The 25,667-nt window shown below is 45.4% G+C and overlaps 1 protein-coding gene across 3 annotated transcripts in view; it reads right to left on the reverse strand.

Annotated features, from left to right (window-relative positions):
• The window catches only part of SYT9 (synaptotagmin 9), a 193,358-nt gene that overhangs the window by 34,267 nt on the left and 133,424 nt on the right, over positions 1-25,667 (reverse strand). For 2 of the 3 annotated variants that reach the window (XM_067039474.1, XM_067039473.1), the window contains exons 4-6: positions 18,968-19,088; positions 17,328-17,499; positions 15,073-15,202 (exon numbers count right to left, since the gene is read on the reverse strand). In XM_067039474.1, coding sequence (XP_066895575.1) covers positions 15,073-15,202; positions 17,328-17,499; positions 18,968-19,088 — 423 coding nt within the window. Of the gene's footprint in view, positions 1-15,030; positions 15,203-17,327; positions 17,500-18,967; positions 19,089-25,667 lie in introns of those variants that run through there. The other variant, XM_059068975.2, reaches the window with a different exon arrangement.

Consider the following 25,667-nt stretch of genomic DNA (forward strand, 5'->3'; position numbering starts at 1 on the left):
GTGATCCTTTTAAAACACACATTTGAGCATGCTCAGCTCCTCTCAAAAATTACCCCAAAGCTCCTTTACTGCCCCAGCAGAAAGTTCAAATTCCTTATCGTTTCCTTCCCTCTCTGGGCTCATTTCCGTCCCCTGCGTACCCTGTGTTCTGGTCATCCTGAACTCCTTGGTGTCCCAGGCACCAGCCCTTCTTTTCCACCATGGCTTTGAAGTGTTCACCTTTCTCCTTGAGGTTCCTTTTCCTCTTTGCTCAATGGGAGGATTCCTACTCATTTTCTAGAGCCTGCCCTAGTGGGTCATCATGTCTCTCTGGTCACCACGCTTCCCCAACGAGTGGTTGGGAACTTTCTTGCCTGTGCTCCGGTACAAATCCCCCACTGTGTCCCTGGAGGTGGGCCCTGCGTCCTCAGGACTTTGGACAGCACCTGGGACCCAGCAGGAGGGGGGAGTTGATGTGGAGCCAGGTACCTCGGGGGACTCTTTCACAGCAGCGACACACACATCCAACAAGAGTCACCATTCCTTCCTTTTGTGGCTTTACCCAACATTCTTCTTCAATTATAAACACACAGTTGGTGTCTCTGTGCTGTTTAAGCATTGTAGGCAAAGCACAGCTCCAAACCAGAAGGTTAAAAATGTTTGTGATAAGGCTTCCCTGGCGGCGCAGTGGTTAAGAATCCACCTACCAATGCAGCCCCGGTCCGGGAAGATCCCAGATGCTGTGGAGCAACTAAGCCCGTGCGCCACAACTACTGAGACTGCGCTCTAGAGCCCGCAAGCCACAACTACTGAGCCCATGTGCCACAACTGCTGAAGCCCACACGCCTAGAGCCTGTGCTCCACAGTAAGAGAAGCCACCGCGTTGAGAAGCCCGCACACTGCAACAATGAGTAGCCCCCGCTCACTGCAACTACAGAAAGCCCACGTGCAGCAATGAAGACCCAATGCAGGCAAAAATAAATTTTTTTTTAAAAGCAAAATACACATATATATTTGTGATAAAAATACTCTATTTGTGCTCATGCAAATGTGGCAACACAAACTCAGGCATGCAGCAACCTACACAGAGAAGCTCAAACCAAGGGATGGTTTGTTTCCTGACAAAGAGATGTGATGAAAAATCTAGAATTCTGGTCTTTTGGAGATAACACATTCTGGATGGCCCTAAAAATGCATGCAGCTGGTTATGATTCCATATTTCCTTCTTAATACTCCCACATGGCATCAAAATTCCACTGGCCTTTCTAAAAGTACATATCCTTTATTTCATTTTTGTAGAGTGTAGATCGTGACCCATCATAGGTTTGTGAAATAAATGTAATGGTTGTGACCAGTATTTTTTTTTAATGAAATAAGTTTTTTTTCTCCAAAATGCATCACATGGATGTGTATTATTTCATGAAACTTTTGTTGCAGTTTTATATGTGTGTGTGTGTGTTGTGATGTTAAATGTCCTTCTTACTGTAAATCATAGCCAAGAGCATTCGAGGCACACTGCTCTACTCCATGTATAATCAAGAACTTAATGAAATATTGTGCTACACTCTACATTCTAAGTCTCTGTGAAGCACTGGAAATCCCCAAAGCCAGAGAAATGACAAACTTGGAATACCTCCCAAAAGTTATCCTTATTTGAGCATGGAAATAGCATCATCAAAAATGAGTGACTGAAAAGTTGGGTGGAGTTATATTTTCCCACTTATTCAGTGCACACTCAGGGAGCATCCTTCATTACCAGATACTATACTAGGAGCTTTCATACATGTTATATCATTTAATCACCACAAAAAGCAGATACTAGCAACCCCATTTTATGGAGGAGGAAACTGATCCTCAGAGAGATTAGGTAATTTGCTCAAGCACAGCAGCTCTAGGAGCCAGAGCCGGCTGTCGGTTCCCCTCCCTTTAGACACTAATGCAGCACAACTGGGCTGGTCCACCAGGACGTTTAACTGGGTCACATGTTCCTCTTTGATTAAATGAATTTGTGCTCCTCAATTTTTGTCTGCTTTGAACACAGTAGTTCTTGCATTTATCTGTTTTATACCTTCAGTTTCCAAATTAGATTTTGCTTCAGGAAAAAAAACCCCAAACTCCAAAAACTGCACAGAGCTGTGTTAAGCAATTAATTTAAGGCTTTAGGTATGCTTCAATTTGCTAAGAACTACCTTAAATTTGTACATCTATAGATGCATGTGAACAGCAGATTACAAATAATCTTGAACCCTGTAGGACCTTCATGGACCCTCTAGTCTGGGAGTCAGACTCAGCAAGTTCTCATATTACAATCCAAATGCAAATCCATGTCAATCCTACTGAAGATTTCCTGGAGCTGTGAAGGTGAACTTGTCTCCTGCCAGCAAAATGGACTCTAAATCTATTTAAATGTCTTCTATTTCCCTGCTGCCCTCACTCCTCTTCTCCCCCAACACCAAACTCCTTTCCCTATGGCTGGCTGCCCTCCACCACCTCCCTCTCTCTCCCCCAAATCTACTCTTCCTTCAGCTTCTTCAACCACACGGAGGGTCCCTTATATAACCTCCCACCCCATCCCACTCAGCAAGCACATCTCACACTCAGAAAAACAGAGCCTTATAGAAACACAGGTCACCTAATGGTCTCTGAGCATGGAGAGGTGGTGATGGTGGAAGGGGCCCAGGCTTAACTTCTAAGCCGTCCTCTCTGGATGGGAATGGGTGAAGCTCTGAGTCTGGCCCAGATATGTTTTTTCTTTCATAGCCCTGGTTCCCCATCATGCCCTGGCTCATGGAGTCCCCTTCTGGTCTTGACAGCTGATCCACTGATCTGCAACTGCTCAAGGACGCTCCTAAAGTTCAGAGCCATCCACCTCGACTACAACGCAGGGCTCAGTGCTACTGCTATCATTAATTCTGTCCCTAGTTCCTACTACAAAGGAAGTCCAAACCCAGCAGAGCGGCTTCCTGGGCTCCCATGAACTCAAACACAACCTGTAAAGACAGTGAAGGAAGCTACACTGGGCTGGGGGGCTTTAGAGAATTATTGGCTTGAAATGGTAAGAGGAACATCTTCTGGGCTGAGGAGTCCTCAAAGACTCCCACGTGATTCAAAAGTCCTTTTCTTTCCTATTATTTCCGTTCTTGCTTTCAAGCATCTCATCTGGAGGCAGCAGCTGGATCTAAAAGCTATTCCCCTTAACAAAGTGCAGATTTCTCAAGGCCTTTGCTATTAACTCTTTGGTGCCGACTGACGTGCGAGGGAAGCAGGACAAGAGGTGGAGAGGATGGAGCACCGTGTGTGACGGCTTAGACTGCCGGATGCATCAGGGCGACCCACGCCGCTATCCCTGACTTCCCCTTGTTATCCTGAGAGTGTACCATTTCCCTTACTACTTCTTTCTCGGCAAGGACCCCTGGATCCTTATTCCTGATATAAGATTTAGTTCTAGGTGAGCCCACATTCACGTGGTACTTTGGTTCCACACTTGAAGAGCAATGGAAGGGTCACATTATTTTTAAGCAGTAGGATAAGAGCCATTAGCGCTCATACTGGGCATGGACGCTCTGCAACTTTAAAGAATGTAAAATTTTTTTTTTTTTTTTGCAGTACACAGGCCTCTCACTGTTGTGGCCTCTCCTGCTGCGGAGCACAGGCTCCGGATGCGCAGGCTCAGAGGCCATGGCTCACGGGCCCAGCCGCTCCGCGCATGTGGGATCCTCCCGGACTGGGGCACGAACCCGTGTCCCCTGCATCGGCAGACAGACTGTCAACCACTGCGCCACCAGGGAAGCCCAAGAATGTAAAATTTTTAATGCAAGATCAGATTGTCTCACCCCCAGCGACTCTCCTCTGAAGACAATGTTGACCAGACCCTGCAGGCTGGAGAGGCGGAACTGCAGGCACGTGGCTGCCCTGTCAGCCTTCAGGGTCCTGTGATAACAAGCTTCCACAGCCAAGGGGTTCTCAACGCATTCCTGGACCTTCTGTGCCAAAGTAAGTGCAATTCCCACACCCTCACCTTTCCACCAGGCTGACCCCCAGCCTGTCAACCTGAGATCCTGCTTGGATCCCACCTCGATCCTGAAAGCTTGCCACGAGGATCTCTGCCATCACGCTCTGGAACACAGAAGCCCACCCTGATCCCTGCCTGGCTCTTGGTTCGTTAGAGGCTGGATCTGCGGCCACAGTCATTGTCACTGGGGAGCCCCACTCACTATCTTTGGATGGAAGCTTCCAGAACTAGGATGCAAGCACCAGACGCTCAGCCTCAGTATCTTGATGACGGACTGTGTAGACCCCTCTGCAGCCAGGCCAATTCCTCCATGCCCATCTCCCCCTCATGAATAGGTGCTGCCTGTTCCGGTTCAGCTCTGCTCCCCGGTGTGGGCCCCGTCTCCAGTCAACAAGGAGGGAGATGCAGATGAGCCCAAGAAAAAGCACTCTGTTTGCATCCACACCTCCATGTCCCCTACAGAGACTTCATTAAGCATTCGTAACAGGAAGACCCGGAATGTTTACATTATTTAATTTTCATCAATCTTAATCCCTTCGGATGGCATCTGCTGTCTTGATTGGTTTTATGACCTTTCTCTAGTAAACTTTTTCAACCTGGACACTTACTGTCAGTATGTACACTATTTAAGTAGCTCCACTCAGATCCTTAGCTATGTAGGGAAAAAAAAAAAAATCACACCTTTGTTCTCTTGCTCCTCATTCCCAACTGCTTCTCTTTCTGACAATCTGAGCACAACTCAGATAGTCAGTTGATTACATTATGTAATTGCTCAATGATTTGCAAAGTTCCCCTTGCTTTTTTTAGAAAACCCCTTTTCCTTATTTTTAAGCATTACAATGATCAATGTCGTCACATTTCATTCTGATCTTTTTTTTTTTTTTTTTTTGTGGTACGCGGGCCTCTCACTGTTGTGGTCTCTCCCTTTGCGGGGCACAGGCTCCGGACGCGCAGGCTCAGCGGCCATGGCTCACGGGCCCAGCCGCTCCGCGGCATGTGGGATCTTCCCGGGCCGGGGCACGAACCCGTGTCCCCTGCATCGGCAGGCGGATTCTCAACCACTGCGCCACCAGGGAAGCCCCATTCTGATCTTTATTTAAAATGGGGGTGCGATACGTAATTCTACCACTACGGGTCACAGACTTTAAACATACGACTGAGCTTTAGCTTGTAAATAAAAATAAAATAAACAAGCAGAGAATTAAAGTTAATGTTAGAGCTGCTATAATACTATTATTAAAAGACCATAGATTTTCATTTTCATTCTAAGCAAATGAAATGCAGTACATGGTAGGAGAAAATCGTGTGACTGATCTTCACTCTTAAGGAAACTGTGCCTTTTTCAACCCAAGGGAGCCATCATAAGATGGAGAGCTGTCCATGGGTCCTTCAAATCTACACAGGATTTGATTTTTCCTTTGGAAAAATAAGACATAAATGCAAAAGGAAAGCAGCTTTCCCCCTCACTTTATACAGTATTTGTGTCATTAAGAGCAGAGAGTCTCTCTTTTGGCCACATCCGTTTCAACACACAAGCTAATTAACCAAACACTGACAATTTGTTTCGTTAGGAACATTTTATTGAATGTCTGTCATGTGCCACTTACTTTGGTACACATTGGACATATCACAGTGAGCAAGACAGATGAGTTGATATCATGACATCTTTGGGAATGGTTCTCTTCACTGCAAGGGAACACCAGTTGGGACAGGGGTGGGTGTTTGCCTATGTCCCGGATATTTTCTGTTTCAAGTAACAGACATCCTACCTCATAGTGCTTACACAACAAAGGAAATTTATATGCTTACATATTCATAAAGGCCAGAGGTAACATTATGTTCAGGAGAGGCTTGATCCAGCAACTCAACCAGATGATCGAGGGTCTGAATTCTTTTTCTCTCTATTCTACCACCTGTGGGGTTGGCCTTACCCTAACCCTGCTTCCTCTAGAGGTCCAGAAGGGCTACAGCTGTTCCTGGGGTGTATGCTTCTTTACTTACATCCAACAGAAAGAGAGAGTGTCTTTGTCCAAGCATTCACACCAAATGCTCTGTAATACTCTCTGACTGAATCAGCTTAGATAGTACTAATCCCCATGGTTGGCTTGACTGGTTTAGCCCGGGACTAGGTCTTAGTTCCATTACTGGAGCCAAGGATGGAGCCAGGCTCCTTAGAATCCCCAAGGAGAAGTCATGGCCATCAGAAAGACATCCTGCTGTCTGTGTGGGTACCCACAGAACTAGGCAGACTCCTTGTTAGCCCTCGTTCTGCTTTTTGTTCTTGGGGTGTGTGAACTAAAGCCATCTACCCCAACACAGCCATCTGTCTACAGAATGCACTCCACATTAACTTGCCTTTACTATTCTATTGCCTTCATTAACATTAACGTTACTATTCCCAGAGACTCTGGCCAAGATAGATGAAAGTTGCAGACAACATTATTGCTCATTACTGGGACTTTCCAAAAAAACATCAACTCTTCCTTAGAAAGTATCAACAGACGGTTTATACCCCCAAACTCTTTGAATCCTGGTCTCAAAATCCTCACCTTGCCGTGTCCACCTAAACTATTACATCATGATCTTTACCCAACCCTAACCAAGCTTCCCCATCCCCTGAATCATCCCCCTTGCCACAGTGAAAGGCCCACCTTAAACCATACTTGAAAATATCGATCAGACCCTGCCCTTCCCCTTCCATTACCAGGTAAGCAGTAAACTCAGCTCTGTCTTTTCAACAGGTTGTTCTGCTGACATTTGGCAGACAGCCTTCAACAGGCACATTTTCTGAAAGACTCATTTCCAGGAGCAGCGGCCTTCTAGACATTCTGTCCTTTGCCATTATCGATGGAAAAATGTTGCCTGCCACATCAGTAAACAAAGGATGTTGGGGAATTCCCTGGCGGTCCAGTGATTAGGTCTCCCTTTCATTGCAGTGGCCTGGGTTCAATCCCTGGTCGGGGAACTGAGATTCTGCAAGCCACGTGCCATGGCCAAAAAACCAAAACCAACCCTCCCCCAACCCACTGCAAAAAAAACCCCACAAAGGATGTTGCAGCCATCAAGCCTTCCCATTACAGCCTCCCCGACACAGTGTGCCCCCCATCGAACCATCCCAGACAGTGCACCATGAGGAGACTCAGGATGAGAAAGCACAGGATACTGGCCCCAGAGAGCTGAGGTGCAGATCAAAGGAATGATTTCGGTGAGCCCAGACTCTTGCAACTTCCCTTACACAGAAAAGCGCTAAATTCCTTGACTTGAGATGTTTGGTTTTCTTTAATTAACAGTAATCTTGATGTTCCGACTACCTGGTCTTTGTTGCAAAAACTCCTATGTATCCTGGTTCCTCTCATGTCTCTTTGGAGCAGTCCCACAGAGCTATCGGAGAGGCTGCGTCCTGGGCTGAAGTTCTCAGTTTTGTGAGCCCAGTAAAACATAATTCTCAACTTCCAGGTTGCGCATTTTTTTTTCAGTTGACACCAGGATGCTCCACCCTTGCCTTGGACCCCTAGCCCAGGAAGTACTCTCCTCCCCACAGATAATCACGAGGGAGTGTGGTTCTTTCAGAGGTTGGCATAAGCCGTTCTAGTTCATTTCATCTACGGGGGAAGAACTGGCCCACCAGCCCACAGTATTAGCGGTCACATCGGAATGCCATTCTTGGAGATGAGACTGCTGAAGGCTCAAGCCCACTGTTAACCACTTTCTTATTTAATTACTATTCAAGTGTGCCGCAGGAACACTCCAGGGCAGTGACTGCTGGGGCAGGCTCATTTGTAAGAGAGGAGAGTCAGGATGCAGTTGACTTTCTGTTTGGGCAGCAATGTTATTTTCCAACACATTGTTATTATCTTTTATACCTCTAGTGTTTACCTTAATGCTTCCACAGTTTGTATGATTGCTATTTCTACAGACTCCTGGAAGAGTTACCGGTTTTGTACCCCAGTTGAAGATGAGAAAATGCTTAGCATCCTTTTTTTTTTTTTTTTTTTTTTTCCTAAACCAGATAATTCTACACAAGAAGGAGGACTTGTTTGGGAAATACTGAATGCTCTTGGCTTTGTTTGCTGACCATTCCCCCCACCAGCTGGAAACACAACGCCCCATTAACACTAACCACGCTTACTGGTCCAAACTGCATTCTGGCCACTTACATCAATTGGCACAGATTCTAACAGGTTTGTTACATGTTTTTCAGATCCCCAACATGCAGCACATTTCTTTGTTCTTTGCAATCAGTTTTGCTTCAGTGGCCCTGCTGGTGTTTATGGATATTGGCATACTAAATCCCCCAATAAAAACAGTTTATTTTTGAAAAAATATAATCTCAATGATAAGTCCTTTATTTTGTCCAAAAGATGCATCCCCCCTATTTTTCTCTTTTTTATCTGCACAGGTAGGCGGAGTGAATCACTACCTGATGTAAAACTGCTGCTAAAATGTTTCCCTGGTGAGAAAAGCCAACCTGTGGGCTAATGTCCTTGTCACCCCTCCTGATCAGTTCTCATTCAGGGTACAGCAATCTACCATTCACCGTAGGGAGGTCTGTGGTTTCTGCTTCCTCTGTCTCTTATGAAAGACGATACTGAAGCCCTCTAGAACCTGGACACACATATCATCAGCATGGGGGGACCTTCACGATTTACTAAGGTGCCTAAGTTATTGTTCTGAATATTTCTCAAGTGCACTCGAAATGCAATGCCACTACCATCGGAGGGCAGTTCATGGGAACCAAGCGGGGAAATGGTCTCTTCTCATGTCCTTCTCCTAAATGGAGAAAAGGTGATCAAAGCTTGGAGCTTAATAAGGACCATCTCCATTTGGAGAGCCCACTGTAAATTTAGTCTTGATACCTTTTACATCTTGCTGCAAACTGACTTCTCCTTTGGACTCCTTTGAGTGGGAAATTGTGGGACTTTAGAACTAGAGGAACCCAACTGCTTTCCTTATATGTCTCCTTCATTCGTTCTTTCATTCATTCCTCAAATACTAATTTGATACCTGTGTAACAGGGACAGTATTTCCATTCTCTGTAAATCATGCTGTTCCATGCAAAGGAATCAGTGTTATATGTTCCTACAAACTGAGGGCAAATAACATGATGATCAGATACGTCAATGACCAGAGAGTCCCTACAGAAACAAAAGTCTCCAAAGCCAGGCCTGTCAAGAGAAAAGAGACACATCGAAATCCCAAACGTTCCCTCTACACATTGAGAGGAAATCTTGGAGATCTGAACCTAAGTGATAGTATAAAGGAAATCATGCTCTGATATAAAGGAAGGTTCCACCAGCCAGAAAGAGGAAGTAGAGAGAGATGGTAGGAGAGATGGGGGGTGGGGCTTGATGTGAGGTCCTGGCTTCACCCCTCAGGCTTGAAGTCTCGAGTTTCAGGTGGGTTGAGGAGGAAGCTGAAGGCAGAAATGGCCCCTGTGCCAACATGGGACTAGAGGAACAGGTAGAAATGGCCACGTAACTTTATGGGCATGAAGAGGGTGTCTGTAATGGCACTGAGTCTCCTGTAGCTCCTGTGTGTCCCTGAATGCTTGAAAGATGTGGAAAGGAGGTGACCGACAAGGTTTTTTTGGGGGGTGCGTCCAGTAAGTGGGGAAGTGACCTGTACCAAGGGCTGCAAAGAAAACCTCTCGGGCTTCCCTGGTGGCGCAGTGGTTGAGAGTCCGCCTGCCGATGCAAGGGACACGGGTTCGTGCCCCGGTGCGGGAAGATCCCACATGCCGCCGAGTGGCTGGGCCCGTGAGCCATGGCCGCTGAACCTGCACGTCTGGAGCCTGTGCTCCGGTGTTGCCGGGCCTCAGAGATCTGCAGGGAAGTCAAGAAGCAGAGTGTGGCCTGGTCAGCCTCGAGGGGGTCCCAGCAGCACACGTAGTGACGACATCATCTGATGGCCAAAGACAAGCTGGAAGCTGGACAAGACGCCCAGTTCGATGCAAGCACACAGATCTCCCCTTGTCACCAGGGCCTTTGTGCTTCTCTCGCCTAGACGTCAGTTTGGGAAGGAGGAAGGAGACAGAAGGCAGGTTGCAACTGCCTTGCGCTTTCCCACCCTGTGCCTAGTGCCTGCTTTTTTCTTTCTGGTTTCAGTTTCCTTCTCTGCTGGTCTAGTCCTCACCAGGACCCAAGGCCTACACACACTCAAACTCCCTGATGGGAACCTGATCTCCCACTTGGCTTTTTCCAGTCAACCCATCCTCTTTCTGGGGGAATCACTCCTCCTTCCTAAATCTGTTGTGAATAGCAGTTGGCCCAGAGTGATAAAGCTTTTGACTCCCTCACTTCAAAATCTTCTGGGAAGCAGAAGATTGGGGTCACTTGTGTCCATTTCCCTGTCCTGCCAGAGGGACACTTCTCAGCAAGTCTACTCTCAACATTCCTGCTGGAGTGGGACCAGGTCACATTTCCATGACCCCTGACCTCCAGCAAACTGGACCAGGGGTGGACACTTAACCCAACCTGGGTAATCTTGGGAATGTGTGGACTTTGAAGACTCCAGGTAGGCCCTGGTGGGCACTTGATGGATAATACCTAGAGCTTGTTTAAAGGGCCTGCTGAGTAACTCCCAGTCGAGTCCGGGTGATGACATTTGCCTCAGCTGTACAGCTCTAAATCTACATCCTTAAGGCGGCAGAGGCTGGAAGATGAGGACTGTTTCTGCCTGGGTGTACTGTACCACACCTGCCCCTAGTTATGCTGGGCATTGCATAACCCTGAGTTGCAGGGGGCTTCCGGCTCTTTGAGGTGGTCCTGCAGACTGTCAGACTAACCAGGTGCACAGAGAAAATGCTGAGCTTGGAGACAGGAAGATTTGTTCACACCTGAGCACTCTTGAGCAGGACTTTGGGGTTTAGAATCTTCCATCTCTGTCAGTCAGGGGAGTGCTGTTGACCTTCACTGTGTATTCTGATTGGAGTCTATCCCTTTTAGAAAAGTAAAAACTGACTTAACCCAATGGTGTCTGCGGTCTGCTCTTCCCATCAAACCAAGTTAATTAACTATTTGTTAATCCAGAGGTCAGGCAGCACCTCACATGGAAGTGATGAAAACCTGGAACTATTTCTATTATTCTCCCCGGAGCTGCATGGTGTGGGCCAGCTCCAGATGCAGGGGTGGGAAAGGTGCCGGGATGTGGCCAGGCCAGCACCATCTTGTCTTGGATATATGGAGGAGAGGGCTGTGGGAGCTCTGGCAGAGCTCTGTCATCCCCTGAGGCTCCGTGGAGGGGAAGCTTCTGTCCCCAGGGCCCAGGCAGCCCACTGAGGGAGTTTACACAGCTTCCCAAGCCTCTGACATCATGGAGAGAAAAGGGAGAGGCACTGGCTGACCTTTGAGTGTGCAGTGAAGCCATCCAGATTCTCTGAGAGAGAAACGGATTTCTGAACTCATTGGCTTTGAAGACTCCATCTGCCACCTGCTCTGGCAAGGTCAGGGTGTGCTGGATGCAGCCCCAAGCAGGCTGCCAGATCTCTGCAGGGCTCAGGGTTCAGTCCTAACCTGTCCCTCAGCCCCCAGCAGCGAAGAGCTTCTGCCAGGCCAGCCTCCCTTCGTACTAAATCCTAACTACCGCATATCTTCTCTCTTCTCTCTCTCTCTCATTCATTCTTACACAAATGCTTATGTACACACACACACACATCCAGAGAACTGCAACTTAATTGCTGTTTTTGTTTTACAGCAGAAAATTGAACGGTTCTTAGTGTAACAGCAACTTATCTTTAAGGCCAAGGAAGACAGGAGAAAGAACAGAACTGAAATACGTGTGTCTACATCCAGCCAAGTCACAAATGACCCTTCTCCCACTGGGAGGTCATGGCTCACCAGCATGTGGGGTGTGGGGTACGCCCAACCTTCCTTTTTCCCTCCGTGACCAACATTATGATGTTTCTTTGTGCGACAGTCCCATGAGGACACACAGCAATCCCTCAGAATGTGGGACATACATAGTAATGGTCATAACTGGGAATTTTACTGAGCATTTACTGGGTGCTTCACATACATTAGATTGTTTAATCCTCACAATCACCCTTGTGGGACAGGCACTATTACAGCCACTTTACAGAGGAGAAAACTGAGATTCAGCGAGGGAAAAGCAAGCAACTGAGTGGCAGGACAGGGATTTGAATCTAGGTCCATCCAGGTCAAAACCGCTCTGCCCACGGCTGCCTCCACCCTGACAGCTGTCAGCAAAGCACAGCCACTCCTCTGACACTGCTTTTCATCTCATCTGGTACCACTGCCCCAATTCCGCTCATAACATGTTTATTCTTTTTTTTTTTTTTTTTTTTTTTTTCCGTTACGCGGGCCTCTCACTGTTGTGGCCTCTCCCGTTGCGGAGCACAGGCTCCGGACGCACAGGCTCAGCGGCCATGGCTCACGGGCCCAGCCGCTCCGCGGCATGTGGGATCTTCCCGGACCGGGGCACGAACCCACGTCCCCTGCATCGGCAGGCGGACTCTCAACCACTGTGCCACCAGGGAAGCCCAACATGTTTATTCTTAAAAGGGAAAGTATTATTTCTCCTCTCAGGATGGATCCGAAGTCCCAGGCATGTACTTCCAAGACACATGAAGCCAACAGGGCAAGAAAAGCCTCCCTTGGTTTGCCTTTCATATAAGGGACACTTCATTTCCTTAGTTCTGCTGCAACCATTGAGAAAAGACCACTGAATTCGCCGAAGTAATTCTAGCTGCTGTAACAAATGACCCCCAAGTTTCAATGGTTTAACTCTAAAAACATGTATCTCTCACAAAACTGTCCAACACAGATTTGCAGTAAGCCAAGTGCTCAGGGTTTCAGGCATGGCTCCCGGGCAGCCAGTCATAGGGTGCTTCCTCCTGGGCAGTGAGGGCAGCCTCCCAGGTCCGCTTTCCGCACGTTCCCTCCTGTAAGGTGCACGCGCCGTGCTCGGGGCCCTGGGTTCACAGCCCCATCCACAGTCACTCCCTGGCAAGGTCACTGAGACAGAAGTGCCTGTGCACACAGTCAGGGCTCCTGTCTCAGCCCCACGCCACACCCCTGATCCTCACTCCTTTCCCATTTCCTGTGTCCCGAGAGGCACAGAGACCTGACAGTCTTTGACACTTCAGGTTACAAATAAGAATGAAAGTCGGTGGTGACTCTGTAAGGGCGCAAAAAGCCTATCACAAGTGCTCTGACTGCCCCTGCTAGTGACAGGCTCTGGCAGTCCACAGATAGACTCCTCTGAGAATTCCACCAGGAACTGAAGAAGTGATGTGCACTGTAGCTAGCACCCGTTCCCCCCACTGTGAAGTGGTTCACAGGTTCTATGGTCTCCCGTAGGGATTAATTTTGAGCCCAGGAAACAGTCTTCACTTCTACGGCCTGAGGACAGAGGTGTCCTCAAGGACCTGCATATTAGGAGGGCCCTAGGCTCTCCTTGAGTATACCACCCGGAGGCCCTGAAGCTTAGAATCAGCCCACAGACCCTGTCCTGTTCTTCCCCTCTGGCAGGATCTCCAACAAAGAAAGGCTGTCCCTTCATCCCCTGGGGCCCTCCTGCCTCTCTGTGGCTGCCCTGCATGTTTACTTAGACTCTCCTGACTGGCCAGGGCAGCAGAATCCACACTGGGTGAGGTTCTGGTCTTGGCCTCTCAGGATGGCTTTGCAGGGAACAGAGCTCCTGCCCTGGGAGAGTCAGAGGAAGCTCTCTGCCTGGAACCCACCCTCTCTGGTGTCCCTATTCCCAGGGGCTCAGTTCTCTTCGCTTCCCAAGAGCAGGAGGGACTAATCCTTCATGGACAAGTTCAGCCAAGCATGACCCTTGCTTCCTTGGTGCCCCTGTAGCACTTGATGTAGATGATTGTGCACTTCAGTGATTAGTCTACATGCCATTCTCTCTCTTACGGTCTATAAGATTTTCAAGGGAAGGAAAGGTTTCTTACATCTATATTTTCTCTATCTAATATGGCATTTGACCCACAGAAATGTCACTTAGTGAATGCGATTTATTTTTGAGAGAATGAGTTAGTAAATAAAAAAGAGGGTGAGTCACTGAGTAAGGATGAATGGGGGAAGAATAAATGAGAAGGAAAGGATGGGGGAGTGAGTGAATGAATGAGGGTGGGAGGCAGAACCATGGTCCACTGCCTCCAAGTATCCACTCTCTTCTTCTACCTTGCAACCAGAATCCTGCTTTCTCAGTTGGGCACGTTGCCACCGACAAAAAGAATACACTTCCTACTCTCCCTTGCAACCACACATGTCTGTATGACTAAGTTCTGTGACTAATTTAAATGGAAGTAGCAGTGTTGCATAAGACATCAAGGAAAATCCTTTAAAAAGGGATGTGTGTGCTTTTGGCTCTTGTCTTCACCTTTCTATGGCCTGGAAGATATGTGATGGTTGGAGCTGAGCTCAATGAGGTGATCTCAAAAAAAAAAAAAAACAAAAAAACAAAAACACCTCACACCGGGACAGGGAAGCAGAAAGACAGAAGTCTAGATCTCTGTCAGCCACAGAGCCACTTAAACAGCCTAGACAACATTCCTAGACAACCTTCCTCTGGACCTTTTTTATGTAACAGAGAAATAAATTTCAATTTCACTTGTTATTTTGGGGTTTGTTGGCTTGGGGGTTTTTATCATATACAGTTGATACTAACCAGTTTGCCCAGAATCACAGGTTCATGCTACGGCCAGTCTCAGAATCCATGCTTCCTCTCTCCCAGTCTCAAGATTTTTCTGATGCTAGCTGTAAGTCACTCTATGATGGCCTGGACCTCCACACTCACTCAGATCCTGCAGATGTCCTCCAAATGTCAACCCAAAGCCATAACATGAAATAAGAGAATCTTGATATTTTTTGAAAACAACCAAAGTAACAGATGATCCCTGATCAATGTTCAAAACCTACCAGAATGGCAGGGAGCACAGACTCAATCTCAGATCGAATGCAATTCCCAACAAGTGGTCCCAGGAAATGCAACCAGGGAAACACATCGATGACCATAGACCCTGGTACACTCACATTTTTGGTGGCTCCTGCATTTCAACAGTAAAGCATTTATTCTTCTGCAAGGAGGAGCACGTGGGAGTAGGGTCTTACCTCCACCAGGGAATGCCAGTGTGCAATGGGCTTGCGCGGATATGACAACATTTCACTCCAGTGGTCTCTGCCCAGCCTCTCAGCTTCGTTGCCTACTTGACACACGCCGATGATCTCATTGTGACCTACACTGTGAAAATGGTGCACAATAGTTTTTTCCTTAAATTTTGGTATGTAAGAGCAGCAACTACTCAGTAAAACTGATAGAGGAATTAGGGAAGGGGTGGTCCTTTTCATTCCCTAATTTAAAACTACAGGCCGAGCTTAATAGCCACTAGGACTCGGGTTCCAATATTTCACTCGGGGCACAGAGAAGAAGACCAGAATCTGGCCCTCACACAGCTCAGCTGTTGGAACACTGGCATGGCTTAGCTTGTTCCCAAGAACCTGTGTTGGAAGAACTCCCTGCTGCATGCAAAGGATGTCACCTCTGGTTCTGGAACAAGGTTGACCTCAGGCCTCCAAATCCATGTAATGAAAAGGGGGCCATCTGAAAGGAGTTTCTTGCACTAATGGCTGCTTCATTCCTGCAAGAGGGAACCAAGTATGGGTAAAGGAGAAGCTCTGAGTCTGTCAGCTGTAGCCTTGAGCTCACAAAGGGGGCAGAGTGGAGGAGGCTCCTGGATCATCTTGCAACCCCTCTCTTTAGAGAACATGTTGTCTTTTTGTGCTCTTCCCTCCTTCCTTGCAAGCCCAGCTTTGCTTCTTTGACCCAACTTGAGTTCCCTACTGCAGAAATACTCAGCTCCTTTAATACTTAGCTAGTGTTTCTGAAACATCCCTGGGTAGATCTCTGCCTTGGACCATTTCTTTTTTCCTTAACAGTTTTTGTTTAGAAGTCCTTTGCATATATCCAGAATGACATGGCCCATCCTTTAACTCTCTGGGACCCAAATTCACAGACTTCTTCTCTTTCTTTTTCCTTCCTACAAGGATGAGGGATTTTTCTCCTATTTGTGTATAGGAAGCAAGGGGGAGACAAGGGTGGGAAAGCAGTGTGAAGGATATTGGATTCTATGCTCATTAAAATCAGTTGCATGCAGAAGCCCCATGAATTCTGCCATGGATTTTTCCAGGCCAGATTCATGAGTTTACTGAGAATTAAATTGAAGCAGAGCTCACATAATCAGATTTGTCGATGCGGGAAACTTGGCAATAGCTTGAAAAATACTGGCCCAGCCTTCCACGGCTGGTGGGCAATGTCCCCTCCTGTGGCCCGACACTATTTGTGTTGTGTGTCGTCCAGAGGAGACAAGATGAGGTCTACTGCCCAGCGTGGGCTATCACACCCATGTGCAGCTGAGCCAACCCACGTGCTCCCTGGGTTGCAAGACGATTATGCTTCACCCAGGCATCTCTGGAAAGAGTGTTCAGGGCACTGAGGCTGCCTTACTGACATTTCAGGGGTCTGTGGGAAAATTTTCAGCTGCAAATAATGCTGTAAGATATTAGAAGTCAGATTTTTTTTTTTTTTTTTAAATTGTGCCCAGACCATGTGGGAGGTTTCCAATTAAAAACAGACTTTGCATTTCAGTCTAATGACTGGTTTAACATGTATAATTCCCTGTTGGCACTTCCTCTGCATATTAAAATGACTGTTTTTCAAATCTGTCCTTTAAATATACAATTGGCTACAATGCAGGCTATAAATATCTCTTCTGTGCTGTATTAATTAGAAAGTCGAGCATCTTATACATTTTAATGTACCCTGTCATCCATACTGATTCTAGCATTTTCAAGAGAACATTTCTGTGTTTGGTTTCAGACTTAAGTGGATAGAAACGATCTTTATTAAACACATTGGGAGAAGAAAAAAAAAAGAACTAAATTATGTATTTAGAAAGGTTGATGGTCTGGCTAAAGTAATCATTCTGCTGTTTTGAGTGGAATCTTTCTGATAAAGGCCAGGTAGGATTGCCTGAGGGAAGATTAAGATCTGTGGGGTCACAGTTCTCTAAGCTGAGATTCGGAGGGGTGTACAGGGATGGAGAGGGGAAGAAGTAGAGGAGGGAGAAGGAGGGAGGAGGAGAAAGAAAGAAGAAATGGGAGAGCTTAGAGGCACTTTGGTAATCTGACTCTACTGCATTGCTTGTAAAATGGTGACTCCTTGTCGATCAGCTCTCAGTGTGTTGCTCACCTGATTCTTTTCCTGTGGCCGCACTAAGACACCAGCTAAGAATCCACAGCTGGCACCCCCCGGCCCCCAACCCTGGGCAGAGTGGACTTGCAATGAGAAACAGTTCTAGGCCTCTCACCGGTCATAGTCCATGACGGCTACGGACAAGTAGATTTGGTCAATATTCTCGGGAGGGACGTCAAAGACTATGGCTTCGTTGTAAACAGGATTCAGAGTGTTCCTCTTGGTGGACGTCTTCCTCTTCTTCAATCGTCTGCCATCACACATCAATGAGACTTTCACGTAGGGATCTGTACAGACCATGAGAAGCAGAGGTACTGTGAGGAAACATGCAGATTTAGGCCAGCAGTTTCGTGCCACGGCAGACTTTCAAGGACAATGGTATGCAGAACCCCTTTACCTGCCTGTGGACTGGAGTTTGAGGATTTTAATTAACACGATGTCTGGGCAGGGACTGGAGTTGGGATAATTAAGTCATTCATTCAGGAAAAAACACAGGACTCTCTCCCCTCAAAATGAGTGGGATTTAAAAATAGTGTGAAAACATGTTACCGAATTAGATTAGGATTCAGGACCTGCCTGGCTGTCACAGGAAGGGAAATGCAAAGCCATTTCCAAAGCATAGGGAAACAGGCTGTAGGACCTGACTTGGAGCCACCTCGGGGAATCTTTTTCTAAAAACTAGTTCTTTAGGAAAGGGAGAAGCTAAATTCCTAGAGGACTGGGAAAACTTGGGGTGGGGGTGGGTTTCCTTCAGTGCAGGGGCCTCAAGCCCTAGAGTTGCCTGCAGCCGGGTTGCAAAGGGAGAAGCAGTTCAGCAGCGAGAGAAAGGACACAGGCTTGCTTGTGGTGTCATGCTGGGATGGGGTGACAGGTGGCAAGGCTGGTCTCTGCTTTAGGTGGAACTTTCCTGGTTTCACCTCACTATTCTGTTCAGTGGGGAGTTCTTCTTGCTTCACCTGCCTAACCATGTGTTGCTCTGACACCCATACGCTGTCGGGGGGGACTTAGAGGGCCAGAAGAGGCCATATCTTTTTTTCTGCTTGAATAAAACACTGGCATCCAGGAAGCAAAATATATTGCATCTTTTGATTTCAGTGACCAAAAGCCAGTGAACTGGGGGTTTTGCGAACACATTTTGGGAGCCCCTGAAGAGGTGGCTTGTGAACTTGTGTAAAAGGAACTGCATATAAGGGTACTTTCTGTTAGGGTTTAGAATTTAAGGCTACATACTTGATTCACTGGAAAAACCAAACTGCATAGTTCACCGATGGACCTTTTATATAAGGATATTGGATATCAATCTTCTAAAAGCCTGAGGTGATGATGACTGTTTGTATGTGAGGAAAGACCCAATTAGATAAGCTATATCAGCATGTGCAAACTGTAGGTCCAGTCTACAATTATGTGAAGGAGAAGACCTAAGAGAGAATAATGGTAATAATAATGAGAGCTAACACTGAGGAGCATTTAGTGTGTGCCAGGCACCGTTCTTAGGTGTCATATGTATTAACTCACTTAATCCTGTAACAACCGAAAGAGCCAGATACTATTATTGTCCTCATTTTTACAGATGGGAAATCTAAAGCCCAGAGAGATTAAGTGACTTGCCCAAGGTCACACAGCTATTAGGTCTAGGACTAGGATTAAATTTAGGCAGTTTGGTTCCAAAGTCCACGCACTTTATTACTCTACTGGAAGCTTCATAAGGTGCTACATAAGAACGTAGGAAGAAATCTGCATTTGAGATTGGCCCACCTGATGCTCCTGTTATGTCCATTGCCTTTAAATTCCTTGCTTTTATAATGGTAATGGTCAGCCTGCCAGCCGTGGGAAGATAGCAGAGGGAAAACATCAGCTCTCCAAGATCCACGTTGTCCTGTTGAGAGAGCACAAACTGAAGCATAAGGAAGTGTCTTCAGCCTGGTGCACACAGAAGCAGGGGCAGGGCAGCATTGCAAGGGACCGCACTGCTCCTTCCCCTTCACATAATCAATCAGATGAAGGAGAATAAATGCCTGCACTTCAGGAGCACCCTCCCTAAGGAAGCACACTCATCTTTCAAGGGCAGAGCTGTGGAGACCATCCAGGGTTCTGCCCCTCTAGCCAGCTACCTGCAGCCCTGCACAGCATCACACAGGTCCCGCAGCCCCCAGCAGCCCCCAGAGCAGAAGCCCCCATAGCCTTAAATATCCCCTACGGAGCCCGCCGTGTGGCTCCACGCATATCCCCATCACATCCACACAGAGCCCCCAGGACAAAGCTACACGAAGAGGTACCCCATGGTGCTGGGTTGCCCTACTGGCAGCCCAGACAGGCTCTGCACACAGCCCACCCTTAGCCTTGTGCATTCTCTCAGACAGGTCTCCGTACAGCCCCTTGGAGATTCCCAACCCCCATTTCCTACATAGCATGGCCTGCAAAGTCCTCCAGACAGTCAGCGTCCATATGCATTCTTCCCCTATAGCTCCACCTCCCTACAGAGACCTCCCCCACCCCAAGTTTGCTGCAATACCTCCGTACACTCCTGCAAACACTCCCCATCCCAGCACGTGCACACGCACACACACACACACGCCCCTCCACCCACCAGAGCACCGCACGCAACCTGGTTACATGCAACCTTTGCAGACCGGCACGTGGCTCCACTGGACCCTGCAAACGCCTAGTCCCTACAGGGCTCTCGACGAAGACCCTCCAGCAGCCTGAGAGTGGCAGCCCGTGACAGCCCTGGACACACTTGGACACCTGCCCAGCCCCTGCGCAGTCTCCAGGCAGGAAGAGATAGGTGGGGACCCAGACCCCGCAGGCCCCCGACGGATGACCCCCTGGCTCCCACTTTGCCGCAGCTCTTGCCTTCTCTCAATGTGTCTCTAAGAAGCCCCATTTCCCTCTGCTGGGGTAAACATCTCCTGGGGCAGTGTGCAGTCATTCAAATAGGTCAGAAGACACAATTCTCTTTCTCCTTTTTAGCCCAGGGAAAGTATAACCAGAAAGGAAAAAAAAAAAGCCAGTTCATTTAGTTTCAATTTCTGTGATACCTGAGGTTATCGAGCTGGGTGTCTGTGTCTAATTAATACAGTTTCATACTGACAGTGCTCTGGGGAATCTGGTTTTTACCCTCAACATCCACGGACTCCCCTCCCTTCCTTGATTCTCCAAGGATGCTACTATTTTTAGAAGCACAGATTCAGCTCTGTAAGGTCACCTCGCCCAACCTCCCTCCTTGACTGCTCCTGCAGGAGGATGAGGCAAAGGGAGTTTGTTTAGTCGCTAAGGCAGATGGATTGCTCTGTACCCTCGAGCTCTCCCTGCTTCATGTAAATAAATGACCTCTCCTCGCACGCATGCCAGGCTCTTCTGGTTCCTGGAGCCCTAATATCAAGAGACCCAGGTAGCTGGGCCTTTCCCCCTAGGGTGGAGATGTCACACGGGACAGGTGCTGGACTGCTTTGTGCTCCTGGGTTCCCAACTGCAGGAGCCGGGTCTGCTGTTACTGAAGGATCTGACCCAGCTTCCTGCTGGTGGCGGAAGAGAAAGAGGAGCGACAGCTGTCCCCATAAATTATCTTTTCCCCTCTATACTCCCTGGCCTATTCCTTTGCCCTTGGACCTTTCCTGTCTGCCTTAAGCAGAAAGGCCCCGACACATGCTCTTCTCAGAGGACTTTTCACTGCACCTGGCTCAAGCCCCCTCTCCTCTCATCCTGCCCCAATAATCTTGGTTTTACAAAGTAAAACAGGAGCAACCAAAACCATGCCTAAGAAGCTCCGTCATCATTTTTTTGGCATACATTTTCTGAGGGCCCACACTGCACAAGCTCTGTAGGGCTCAAGATGTGACGATGCAGTCCCTGCCCTCAAGACCAAGGCACATAACCGAATGTAATGTGTCAAGCTACTTTTGTCCTAAGTACATTTTTCCCCAATGTAAACCTCATTCATAAATATTTATATTATATTGCTGTTTGCTCACGAGTTAAAAGGAAAAAAAATCGCACTTCAGATTTGGTTATATATTCAGAATATGAACTAGGGCAAAAGTCCACTTTTGTACTTAAAAAAAAAAAAAAACCCTGAGCAAATTAAAGAAAGGTTTATTAAGGGGAAAACGCTTGGTTTGATTTCCAACTGTTTTAAAAATAAATCATTTAAAATTATCTAAATTATGAAAGTAAAAATGATAAAATTCAAATACAAAAGTTTTTAAGTATAATCGTAAAATATGTCCTTTTCTTATGTACATACCACCTAAGTCACTCCTTTCCCCAGAGTAACACTGTGGATAATCATGCACATTTTAATTTTCATCCATTATCTCTCCGTCCATTCATTTATTCACTTCTTCTTCTAACATTTGTTGTGGTTGTGGTGGCTGAACATTGCTCTCATCCAGGTGCTGAGAGCTGTCTTTGCCGTGGTGAACAACAGATGTGGTCCCCTGAGAAGTGATGGGCTTGCTGGGATACAGAACAGAAGTTGATGGCACCTAATGCTAACACTGCTTTCTCCCCATCAGCTGATGCTGATTTGGGGTTAAGAATCTGTAGATCTTGATGTTTATAAACATTCCTTAATTCAGTGGTTCTCAACCAGGAGCAATTTTGCTCCCCTAGGGCACATTTGGCATTATTTTTAATTGTCACAACTGCGGAGGCAGTTGTGTTACTGACATCTAGTAGGTAGAGTCCAGGGATGCTGTTAAACATCTTACAATGCACAGGGAAGCCCCTCACTACAATGAATTATCTGGTCCAAAATGTCAATAGTGCCAAGGTTGAGAAACTCTGTCTTATACAGAAGTGCTTATATTGTTAGTAAAAATTTTTCCAGAATGCTGATAAAAGTCAAATACGAAAGAATCGTGGAGTGTTTGGCTTCTTTTCCAGCTTGACAGAAATCAGATACGCAGAGGTGCCCTGGGGGGTACAAGGGGAAGGAAAATGTCATACAAAGAAATGCTTCATTTGCTCCTGCTTTGTGTGGCCAAGTTCTGTATTGTTGGCAAGATATATATATAGGGAATTTATAGCAAGTGTGTGTGTGTGAATTCTCTACCTGCCAATCTGTAAACTCTTTCTGTGGTATGTTTGCCTGTAGTGGTCTACAATAGCTCTGGTTTTTGTGTAACTAGCGCACTTTTGCATTCCTGTTCTTGGGTTCTTCTGGTGAAGTCCTTCCTAATTCCATGAAGTTCTAGAAGGGCTGCTGCAGGAATTCAGATTGACCAAAATATTCATGTCCCTATCCACTACTGTCTGTTCAGGGGTGAGTATGTAACCCAAGCAGGGAGATTTAGAGTCTTCCCTGGGACTGAAAAAATCAGTACTGAGAAAGAGAAATTTTCATTCAATTGGGGTTATTCACTGGAAAGATATGAAACTAGAATTGCTATGAGGTTCCTGTACTGTATATACTATAAATAGTATAATATCACTTTAAGTTAGGCTGTGTATATTAAAGATGTATACTATAAACCCAAAAGATATGACTAAAATAATACAAGGATTTATAGTTAATAAGCCAACAAAAGAGATAAGATACATGCTCTAAAAATATTAAGTTATGGGCTTCCCTGGTGGCACAGTGGTTGAGAGTCAGCCTGCTGATGCAGGGGGACACGGGTTCGTGCCCCAGTCTGGGAAGATCCCACATGCCGCAGAGCGGTTGGGCCCATGAGCCATGGCCGCTGAGCCTGCATATCCGGAGCCTGTGCTCCACAACAGGACAGGCCACAACAGTGAGAGAGGCCCGCGTACCGCAGAAAAAAAAAAAAATTAAGTTAATCCAAAAGAAGGCAGAAGAAACTGAAAAGGGAATAAGACCAGAAGAGACAAATATGATAGAAATAGAAAACAAATAGTAAGCTGGTAAATTTAAACTCAACTATTCCAATAATTACATTAAATATAAAAGATCTAAGCATCAAAATAAAAGCAAAGATTATCTAATTCAATAAAATAGCAAGACCCAATATTATGCTCTCTACAAGACATTTAATTTAAATATAAAGATATAAGTATATTAAAAGTAAAAGAATAAAAAAAGATATGCTACACTAACACTAATAAAAAGAAATCTGCAGTGGTTAAATTAATATCACACAAAGTATAGGTGAGAGCAATGAATATTACCAGGGACAAAAAGGGTCATTTCACTATGATAAAGGGGTCAATTCATCAAAAGCACATAACAATTCTAAATATTTATGCACTTTATATAGCATACTGTCAGAATACATGAAGCAAAAACTGATAGAATTGTGAGGATAAACAAGTTGTAGTCAGAAATTTGAATACTTGAACAATACTATCAACTAACTTGGCCTAATTAGGGGCATTAAAGAAACACCCTACCAAACAGCAATAGAATACACATTCTTTGCAAGTGTACCCAGAACACTGAACAAGACAGACCATATTATGGGCCACAGAACAAGTCTCAGTTAAATATGAGAAGATTCAAAGTATATTTTCTGGTTGCAATGGAAATGAATTAGAAATCAATAACAAAAAGACATCTGCAAAATCTCTACATATTTGGGAACTAAGTAACTTCTAAATAACCCATGGATCAAAAGGGAAATCAAAAGAGAAATTAGAAAGTTTTTCGAACTAAATTGAAATGAAAAAACAACAAAAATTTGTGGATACAGCTAAAGCAGTACTCAGAGGGAAATTTATACCACTAAAATGCTTATATTACACAAGGAGAAAAGTGTCAATTCATTGACCACCACTTCCACTTCAAGAAACCAGCAAATAAAAACAAATTAAAAGCAAAATAAGCAGAAGAAAGGAAATAATATTAGATAGAATAATGTAAAGATGTATATTTTAAACCATAGAGTAGCCACCTAAAGAATCAATAAGTACATGTAATAAGCCATTACTGGAGATAAACTGGAACCATAAAAATACTCAATTCAAAAAAAAGGCAGAAAATAAGAAAAAAAGAAAGAAAGTACAGGTGGAACAAATAGAAAAGACAGATTTAAACACTACCATATTGATAATTACTTTAAATGTATATACCTTATAACTTAACTGAAAGGACATAAATTTTTTGATAGGTTCATAAAGCAAGACCCAACTACATATGCTGTCAACAGGAAATCCACTTAAAATGTCATGACAGGGACTTCCCTGGTGGTGCAGTGGTTAAGACTCCATGCTCCCAGTGCAGGGGGCCCAGGTTCAATTCTTGGTCCAGGAAATAGAGCCCACATGCATGTCGCAACTAAGAGTTCACATGCCACAACTAAGGAGCCTGGGAGCCGCAACTAAGGAGCCTGTCGGCTGCAACTAAGGAGCCCATGTGCCCAACTAAGGAGCTGGTGAGCCACGACTAAGGAGCCTGTCTGCCACAACTAAGACCCGGTGCAACCAAATAAATTAATTAACTAAAAAAAATATCATGACAAAGATAGGTTTAAAGGAGGAAAAAATTAGGTCATGTAAACAAAGCTGGAGTGGATATATTAATGTCAAGAAGATTTCAGAGCAAGGAATATTACCAGGGAGGAAGGGAATATTTTATTGACAAAGGCTAAAATCATCAAGAGGGCATAATCTTAAATGCATACATTTCTAATAACAGACCTTCAAAATATATTAAACAGATGGAATTAAGAGGAGAAACAGGCAAACCCACAAGTGGAGTTAAGAGATTCCAACACTGCTCTATCAGTAATTCATTGAACAAGGAAGCAGAAAAGAAGTAAGGATATAAAAGACTTGAACAGTATTATTGACCAACCTGACATAATTGATATTTACTCTACCTATAATACTCTGTCAAACAACAGCAAAATGCACATTCTTTTCAAATATACACTAAACATTCAGCAAGATAAATCATATTCTGGGTCATTAAAAAATTCTCATTAAATCCAAAATGAATGAAATCATACAAAGTATGTTCTTTAACGATAATAAAATTAAAGTAGAATTCAGTCATAGATATCTGGAAAATCTCCAAATATTTGAAAATTAAACAATACTTTTCTAAATTACCTATAGATCAAAGAAAAAAATCATAAGGGATATTAAAGATTATTTTGAACTGAATGGTAGTGGTTACGTGACAATATACATGTGACAAAACTTGTACACTTAAAATTTGTTAATTTTATTGTATGTAAATTAATGGGGATTAAAATATTCTGAAAAGACATTTTACAGAGGACTGTATTTTTGTCTTCTAGTTTTACTGTCCTGAATTCAGATAATATGTCTTGATGGTTTTAACCATTGAAAAAATTATCCTATCCTATCCCATTCATTTGTGCTCAAATATGTCTGAAAATAATGCCTATGCTCTATTTGTAGGGGACATATTTCTATATGTCTATTAAATCAAGCTTGTTAATTTTGTATCCAAATCTTCCTCTTGGAATTTATTATGGTTTTGTCCTTTAAAATAAGGTTTCTTCCCATTCTACTGTTTCACAGCCAAATT

This window comes from Kogia breviceps, chromosome 7, assembly GCF_026419965.1.
Source record: "Kogia breviceps isolate mKogBre1 chromosome 7, mKogBre1 haplotype 1, whole genome shotgun sequence".
In the NCBI taxonomy this organism is placed as follows: domain Eukaryota; kingdom Metazoa; phylum Chordata; class Mammalia; order Artiodactyla; family Physeteridae; genus Kogia; species Kogia breviceps.